General features: G+C 51.8%; 1 protein-coding gene across 1 annotated transcript; it reads left to right on the top strand.

Annotated features, from left to right (window-relative positions):
* The first annotated feature begins 335 nt into the window (after nucleotides 1-335).
* On the top strand, nucleotides 336-6,603 carry LOC141937125 (olfactory receptor 14A16-like). The gene is made up of 8 exons (XM_074854560.1): nucleotides 336-472; nucleotides 738-754; nucleotides 825-966; nucleotides 2,363-2,477; nucleotides 4,397-4,449; nucleotides 4,635-4,759; nucleotides 5,109-5,222; nucleotides 5,717-6,603. The coding sequence occupies exons 1-8, from the start codon at nucleotides 336-338 to the stop codon at nucleotides 6,601-6,603; spliced, it is 1,590 nt and encodes a 529-aa protein (XP_074710661.1).
* Nucleotides 6,604-8,444: the final 1,841 nt, after the last annotated feature.

The raw sequence follows: 8,444 nt of genomic DNA, 5'->3' as shown, positions 1-8,444 counted from the left end.
TACAAGTGGCTCTCAATTCCTTTACTAACCCCTAGTGGAATGGTTCCCACTCATTATGATCACCATCCGGGTTAACAAGTACCAGGTATGCATGTTTTTTCCCGGAACCCAAAGCCTGAGCAAGTTCTAAGTCTCCTTCTTGTAGAGCATGCTCCCTCATTTTTAGCCAAAATTTATGGGGGTTAGGAGCCCCTATAGTCACTGTTACCAGTTGTATCGTAAGCAAATCATCTCTTTCAGGCCCCTTAATTGGGTTTGGGGGGGGGCAGTAGGTGGTGGTCGATCAACAGCTCTCCCCACTGACTCATCAGATAAATCTATTAGTAAATGTCTCGATGCTTTGTGGAGTACCGGTGACTCGGGAGAGTCCTCATCAGAGTCCTCATCGGCAGGTGGTGGACACATGGAAGGGGTCCACAGCCTTACTGGGGGTATCTGAAGCACAACTAAATGATCCGTCCAAAAATCGGAAGTAACATAACATCAGCTGCAGCTACTGCGGCAGTCCAATCACTTTTTAGCTGTTTCAGGGATTCATGTATTTGTTGCCATGTAGTGAAAGATGATGCAGCGATGGTATCCCCCCTTGTGGCCGCCTCAAATAAGGTGTTCCCTGCCTCTCTCCATGTTTCAAGATTAAAAGCAGAGAGTGCATCAGCAGGGACCCCATTCCTTTTACACCAAATAAGCAAAGTGCATATCGCCTTTTCCTCATATTTGATTCCCCGCTTCTCCAGAATTTTTGTCAAAATATGTAAAATAGATTTTTCCTCTGCAGAAATTTGCACCCCCATGTTAGCCCGAGCTGCTCACCTTGTCTCCAGGTGACTTCAGTTACTTGTCCGGACTAGTTGGCTCACCTCCACCGATCGTAAAGTTCAGCTGGGCTCCGATACCACTGCTCGGCTTCCGCGGTCCTCGCTCTGTCCGAAATCGAGATGGGATTCACACACCAGCTTGGGATCCGTATGTTGGGTTGGAATTTGCACATTGGGGTCACCAGTTGTAGCGGCTGAAATAACGAGTCAGAGTGTTCTCTTTTTTTTTTCTGCAGGGCAGGGGCCGTTTATTCTTACAATAGTACATACTTATGCTCTCGTTAAAGGTCTTACTTCATCATTAGCAAATCAGCAATTAGACAGCTATCAACCTTTTCTCCTATCAGCATCAGACCACTCTAACACGCGCTGTGCAGACCAATCAACTTCTTGTTCACGCGCTGTTCACGCAGCAGTAACTTCTCACAGCTCAGTACTTTCCCACAGCTCAGTGTTGCAGCTGTCCGTTGTTTTTCCCTGCCACCTTGGCACAACTCAGCAGTTTCTTATCTTTCTTCCAAGGCCTGTTTCTCATCAAAGCCTAGCTGCTTCTCGGAGGCTGTGCAGGGCTGACAGGCCAATGTCTCCCACAACTTTAGTTCCGTTTCTAAATCTTGTACTTGTCTGGCATCTATTTTATTTCATAAGCAGAGCCTATGTCTGTGGATCCTACTCTCTTCCACTATTTTGATTAAGACAGATCTCTTAATTTGGGAAATTCTTCAGTGTCATATCCCATGGGATTCTTCCAAGCAGGTTCCTCAGCAGGCCAAATCCTGCTCTCCTGAAGTCCTGCTCTTTACCTTGTTCCCTTCTCTCAGGAGCCTCAGCTCTAATTTCCCACCCCTGACTGTTACATCCCTGACCAGCTCTTCCTTGTTTCTAAGTATGATTTCCTGCAGGACACCTCCCCTCACTGCCTCCTCAGGATGGCTTTTACTTTCCTGTATTGCCCCTTCAACAAATATTGGGATAGTTTAGGTCTCCCATGAGGATTAGTGCTTCTTCCAGTTAAATGAAGAAGGTCCATCTACTTCCTCTTCCTCATCAGGGGGTCCATATCAGACATCCAGCCACCACAGTGTTGCCCATGACTCTTCAGCTCAGCTGAGTCATCATCCATGCCCAGGCAGAGCTCCACACATTCCTGCTGCTCTCTCTCATAAAGGGTAACTTCCACTCTGGGTCCAGCCCGATGGCTTTATTAGTACCAAACCCGCAGGACCCCACAGTTTCTCCAGGAGAGGGGATTTATAGTGCTCTGCAACTCTGCAAATCCTCATGCTGTTCTCTCGTGTGAGACTCCCGAATGAAAATGAGCCAGCTGCACCTAAGCATGAAAAGCTTCAGTCTGTGGGGACCTTGTGAAACTGTGGGATTTGGAAATGGAAGTCACCTGAAGTTTTACAATGAAAAGGGGCCAATCCTACATCAGTGGAGGAAGGGGACCAAACAGCCCGATACATCAGAACAGGTGGGAACCTGACTGGCTTGTTTAACCCCACAAACATGGGTGTGTCCCAGGGTGTGGCTCCCCATTTTAGAGAAATAGAGAGGCACTGGAGAGTGTTGAGTGAAGTTCTGCCAAAGTGGGGTTTGGAACTTAGTGCCCACAACCATATGGAGTGTCTGAGGGACCTGGAGTTCTTTGGCCCAGCGGTGTGGAGGCTTCAGGCACTATAGGAATAACCTGAGAGTGACTGAGGGGTGATTTCAGAGATGGTGGAACTTCTCTTTATAGTAAGATACAGCATGAGAAAGGACTAGTGCCACAAAGTGCAGCTGGGGAGGCCCAGACTGGACACAAAAAAGTCACTCAAAGGGCAGTGCTGTGGTGTAACAAGTCACCCAGAGGGAGACTGGAGCAGCCCCAGGATTTGTGTTTCAAGAAGCAACCAGGGAGGATGGAGAAATATCAGTAAAGGAAGGGAGGTGTTCAGGTGAGAGCAAGGTGTGGTAGCCAGGTGGACATCTCCAGCCTGCAGAGAAAGAGGTGCAGGTGTGGACAAGGTGGGACAGCCTGTGGTGGAGACGATAGAGGGATGAGAAAAACTCTGAAAATTCCCCAGAAGAGATGAGCTCTTTCTGCCCTTGGCTATGACTGTTGTCTCTGCCACTGATACCGATGAGGAAGCACCTTCTCCTTACAGCACTGGGTCTCACGGCCTCCCCTTCCCTCCCTGAGAGCCTGGGGGATGTTAGACCGTAGTCCTGCTCTTGGCATTGTGCATCCCCACATCACACTACCCCAGCAAGAGCCCTGAGCAATGTGTGAGGGACAAGATCTCCCTTGCCAGGGGCTAGGAGTCAGATCTTTGCCTTTTTGCTTAATTTAACACTTCCAGTTTTACTCAGAATTTGCTCCACCTTTGGCCTTTGTTTACCTGTCTTCTCTGCCTGGAGTTTTCTGCTCTAACCAGCCCCTGGGAAGGCTTTGTCAGTAATGGTCCTCACTGGGACCCATTAAGACTCCAAAGAACTTTGCAGTTTGCATCTGGCTTTGACTTCTTGAGAGGCATCTTCATCATCCTATCACTGTCTGAGGTTCATGGACTCAGCATCAAACCCACCTGAGGAGTCTTTAAAATGCCTTGGGCTGGTCCTCTGTTACGGAGCTGGGCCAGGCTCCTGGGACGGAGGGAGTTCAGGGCAAGTGGGCAGCGCTGCAGAGAGACAGCTCTGCCCAGGAGCAGCTCCTCTGCAAAGCGCAGCAGGGCTGAGGGCACTGCCTGCAGGCATTAAGGACAGAGGAGCTGGCCACAGAGAGGGGAAAGGCAGACGAGAGTGGGAGGAAGCTGAGAGCTCCGTGGAGGAGAAATCCTCACAGCCCTTGACACAGTAAGTCTCTGGGTGCAGGGCAATGCAGCTGCAGGTCATGGAGGGATCTGGTGAAGCCAGCACAGTCGTCAGTAATCTCCCTCGTGTCTAGAGGAGGAGGATGTGCTCCAGAGCAGGGCTTCCCTGCTGCACTGTCAGAGGGACAGGCTATGGAGGCTGCCTTCTCCTGGGGATGGCTGCAGGGGTGTGCAGGTGCGGGTGCAGCCAGGGGTGTCCATGGCTGTCCTTCAGAGCAGGGTCCCTGCAGCCCAGGGGCTGTGTGTTGGGGCAGAGACTCTGCTTCCTGCCAGGGTCAGCACTCAGCCTGCCCTGGGAGCTGCCCATGGCACTGTGGGGAGAAGCTGTGAGTGGAAGGAGAGACCCCTGGCAGGGTAGGGTCCTTCTGCTGTGGAGAAGGTGCTGTGTGGGTCAGGGCTGCTCACTGCTCCAGATCACCCCAAGTCATTTTCAATGACATTTTTTGAGGGGAAGGTCAAGGCAGTGATTACTACAAAGATAAAGATAAGGAGCTTTCTTGAGTGTGTGTTTTCAGTTTCCTGCTTTTGGGGAATTTGGGGAGAGAAATGGAAAGGAGTTCTCATGCTTGAACAAGTCATTGAGACTTCTGATCTCTAACGCTGAGTGAGCAGCAGCTCTGATAACAGCCTCCTAAATTGTCTTCAGCCACTCCCCTGCCTGTTGGCAGCACCAGCATCACCCATCAGGGTTGCTCTGACCTGCCCTTTTCTACCTGGAAACAGGAATATGCATGCAGCCAGTGCCCTGCAAACAGGGAAGTTTCTATAGGGCCAAGGTAAGTGCTGAGAGGTTGGGACAGGGTCTGTGAGTTCTGACAAGGAAAAGACCTTGTACAGAAAACACCTCCCAGTATAAAAATCTCCAGACAGCAGGAATATGATCAGGGAATGTGAGGAAATGAAAACCAGAAATTATGTAGGAGGGAGAATTGAGAAATCTCCACATTATCCCCCTGTGCAGACCCTTTACTCTGAGCAAGCCCCCTTGCCTCCTCCTCTCCCACCCAGCAAAGCCTCTGTCCACACCGCAGTGGAGTCCAAGGCATGAACCTCCTCCTCTGCAGCCCGAGCTGCAGCAGAGCCATGGTGCAGCTCTCCAGCCCCATGCCCAGTTCCCTCTGCAGAGCACAGGGACTGGGAGCAGCTGCCCAGCAATGTTGGTGTCTGGGAGGTGGCGAGCACAGCTGTGGAAGGGTAACGCTGTCCTGAGGCTGCCCCTGCCCTGGTCTATCTCAGCAGGACCCTCAGTGCATTTAACTTGTTTCTCCCCTTCTCTGTGTTATAAGCCATGTGTGTCTTTGTCTAGAAGTGGGGTGCCGAGACCTTGAGAAAGGGTGACACATGTAGTGGTCTGCACGGGGTCCCCCTGCTCTCAGCAGTGTCTGGTTGTGTTTCAGGGTAATGTAAGAGTGTGATTGCCCTCCATGTCATCAAGGAAAAGCTCAGGGCAGCTCAGAACAAGTCACTGGGACAGAGCAGCTCCCCTCACTCTGCACTAAGCCACAGGCCATCCTCCTTGCCTCACAGGACCTGCTCAAAGACTCCCCAGGTGAGATGGGGGAGATTTAAAACACCCAAAACTCTCAAACTGCCTTCTACCATCCTCATTCCTTAGCACTGGGAGTGCAGATGCTGACTGGCCCTTCTGCATTACAAATTGTTGCATCTGACAAAGTCAGACACCAGCTCTGGCTCCTACCCCCACTGTTCCCATGAAACCACTGCTGCATAGCAGGGCTGACTCCTGGGCAGCCTGCGGGTAGAGGCCCCGCTCCTCACAGCACAATCAGAGTACCAACCACAGCTCCAGGCACGGAGCTGAAAGAAGTTCTCTGAGAAAAGGAAAAATGAGGTGTGTGGGTGTGCAGTAGGGACAGGGGTGTTGGGAAATGGCTTTGATTTTGCTCAGAAAAGTCTGCTCTAACTTGTTAACAACACTGTAAATAACACTGTTATTTCCTCCTTGGTCAGTCCCCCATGTCCAGAGGTAGCAGATGTCCAACAGCAGCAGCATCACCAAGTTCCTCCTCCTGGCATTCGCAGACAGACAGGAGCTGCAGCTCTTGTACTTCTGGCTCTTCCTGGGCATCTACCTGGCTGCCCTCCTGGTCAACGGCCTCATCATCACCGCCATCGCCTGTGACCACCACCTGCACACCCCCATGTACTTCTTCCTCCTCAACCTCTCCCTCCTCGACCTGGGCTCCATCTCCACCACTCTCCCCAAAGCCATGGACAATTCCCTCTGGGACAACAGGGACATCTCCTACTTGGGATGTGCTGCCCAAATCTTTTTCTTTGTCTTCTTTTTTGGAGCAGAGTTTTCTCTCCTCACCATCATGTCCTATGACCGCTATGTTGCCATCTGCAAACCCCTGCACTACGGGACCCTCCTGGGCAGCAGAGCTTGTGTCCACATGGCAGCAGCTGCCTGGGGCAGTGGGTTTCTCAATTCTCTCCTGCACACGGTCAACACTTTTTCACTACGACTCTGCCAAGGCAATGCTATGGACCAGTTCTTCTGTGAAATCCCCCAGATCCTCAAGCTCTCCTGCTCACACTCCTACCTCAGGGAAGTTGGGCTTCTTGTGGTTAGTGCCTGTTTAGTTTTTGGGTGTTTTGTTTTCATTGTGGTGTCCTATGTGCAGATCTTCAGGGCTGTGCTGAGGATCCCCTCTGAGCAGGGACGGCTCAAAACCTTTTCTATGTGCCTCCCTCACCTGGCTGTGGTCTCCCTGTTTGTCAGTACTGTCATGGTTTCGTACCTGAAGCCCCCATCCATCTCCTTCCCATCCCTGAACCTGGTGGTGTCATTTCTGTACGCAGTAGTGCCTCCAGCATTGAACCCCCTCATCTACAGCATGAGGAACCAGGAGATCAAGGATGCCCTGAGGAGATTATATGAATACACTTTTTTGCAGCATGAATAGGCACCCACCACACTCGTGTAACTCCCAGGAATTCAGTAAAATCCTGTCTTTTGTTCTACTGTTTCTTTACTTTGTAGATGTTTGTATTTCCTTGTTAAACAATATTATTTATAATTATGTATTATTCATATAACTTCTTATGTTTAGAAATGTTTTTTTCTGTCTGGTTAGCCTAAAATACAGAAGGAACCAGGCCCTTTGCATAGCTAAAGAAGCCATAACTTAATCATTTGCCTTTACTCCCATCTCTTAGATCTCCTCTGGAGCTGGGAGCCCAAACCCAGCAGGCAAAAGGGATTCAGGAGCCAAGGGCCCAGCTGCCCCATGGAGGAGCAGCCCCAGTGCTCCTCGCTGCCTCGGTGGGCACTGCCTCTCTGCTGCCTGTGAGCTGGGGTTGCTGCTTCCCTGGAGCCATGGCCAAGTACAGCAGCAGGACGTGGCTTTTTCAGTTCTGAGCTCTCCTCACTTCCACACTGTCCTGCTGTGCCCTTGCATTTGTGTCACCCCCAAGCTTTTGTGTAGTTTTTGACAGTCCTGTTCTGTCCACAGTGACACCCCTGTGGCTGCAGGCAGGAGCAGGCCATGTGAACCACGGTGTCAGAGATGGCCTCCATGCCAGCACCACCATAAACAAAAGGGCTCCTCAGGGCAGGGCCAGAATTCTGGACATCTCTTCCAAAGCTGGTGTTGGTAATACACCAAAGTAGCTGCCAGGAGATCTCAGGTGGTGTCCAGGGACAGTGTGTGACTCTGGTGGAGCAGTGAGTGTTCCCTCATGAAGTAAATAAACATGCAAGGTGGAGTCTCTTGAAGGAAAACATGAACCTGAGAATACCATGGGTTAACGAGAGGACTGCATGACAGGCTGTGAGGAGCCAGCAGGCAAAGGGACATCAAAACAGTGTTTTAGGCCACCCTTTTGGAAAGCCCATAGGCCGGATCTGGTGCAGCTCTCCCTTGTCTTCTGTGCCATTGGAGACACCCCATGGTCCTTCCCATCCCCGTCCTTGGCCCTTGAGCCATCCAGGGAAGATGGAAAGGGCCTCAGCAGCAGCGAACCCTGTCTAGCTGGCTCTGCTCCCCAACCCCACCAGTGTGGCCAGTGGAGGGTCACCCCATGTTCCCAGGGCAGCAGAGTCCCCTTGTTCTGCAGAGCAGCACTGCCAGCTTGGGGCCCTGCAGGGAGGATGGGAAGGAAGTCAGGAATGTCTGGTCACAGACACTCTCACATAGGGAAAGGATCTCTGGGGAGCAGGGATGTCGCTGGAGGAGAGCAAGGGAGCATCTCTGTGTGTGTAGTAAGGAATCCATGAAAAAGAGAACCTCTTTCTGCAGACATGTCATCAGGATGGGATGTTCTGTCACCTGGCCAGGACTCTTGTTCTGGCCTGGGGAGAGGGACGGGCACTGAGGGAGCACAGTCAGACTGTGGTGCCTATGTACAGGATCTCCTGGACCTGACACCAGGAGTCCTGCAGTTTCACTGACCTCCATTTCCTCATGCCATGGTGAACCTTCAGCCCTGGGGCTGATGAGGAGGCTGAAACTCCTCTCTGCCCCCCAGCGGCTGCTCTGACCTCCAGAGGGGCTGGGACTGTGGGGTGAGTGCCCAGAGTTCTCCAGCACACTGCAGCCCGGACTGAGCTCCTCTGTGGGGCTAAGATGTGGAGCAGGCAGTGGAGATGGGAATACCTGGGGAAGGGCTGGTCTTGGCTGGAAGGTGCCCAGGAGAGGGCAGCACCAATGTTAGCTGAGCTGTGTGACCATGCAGGGAGAGGACACGCTGCAGTGGGTGTGTGGTGCAGACCCAGACATAATGGAAGGAAACCAAGACATACAGG

The sequence above is a fragment of the Strix uralensis genome, chromosome 37, assembly GCF_047716275.1.
Source record: "Strix uralensis isolate ZFMK-TIS-50842 chromosome 37, bStrUra1, whole genome shotgun sequence".
NCBI classification, from domain to species: domain Eukaryota; kingdom Metazoa; phylum Chordata; class Aves; order Strigiformes; family Strigidae; genus Strix; species Strix uralensis.
This window is presented reverse-complemented; position numbering and strand designations above follow the sequence as displayed.

What these genes read in the sequence shown, in the direction of transcription:
- LOC141937125 (XM_074854560.1), top strand. Translation starts at nt 336, where the DNA reads ATGCTTTGTGGAGTACCGGTGACTCGGGAGAGTCCTCATCAGAGTCCT. An exon ending in GAAGTTTCTATAGGGCCAAG is followed by an intron (nt 4,450 to 4,634) that starts GTAAGTGCTGAG and finishes CCCCCTGTGCAG; the next exon opens with ACCCTTTACTCTGAGCAAGC. An exon ending in CGAGCTGCAGCAGAGCCATG is followed by an intron (nt 4,760 to 5,108) that starts GTGCAGCTCTCC and finishes CATGTCATCAAG; the next exon opens with GAAAAGCTCAGGGCAGCTCA.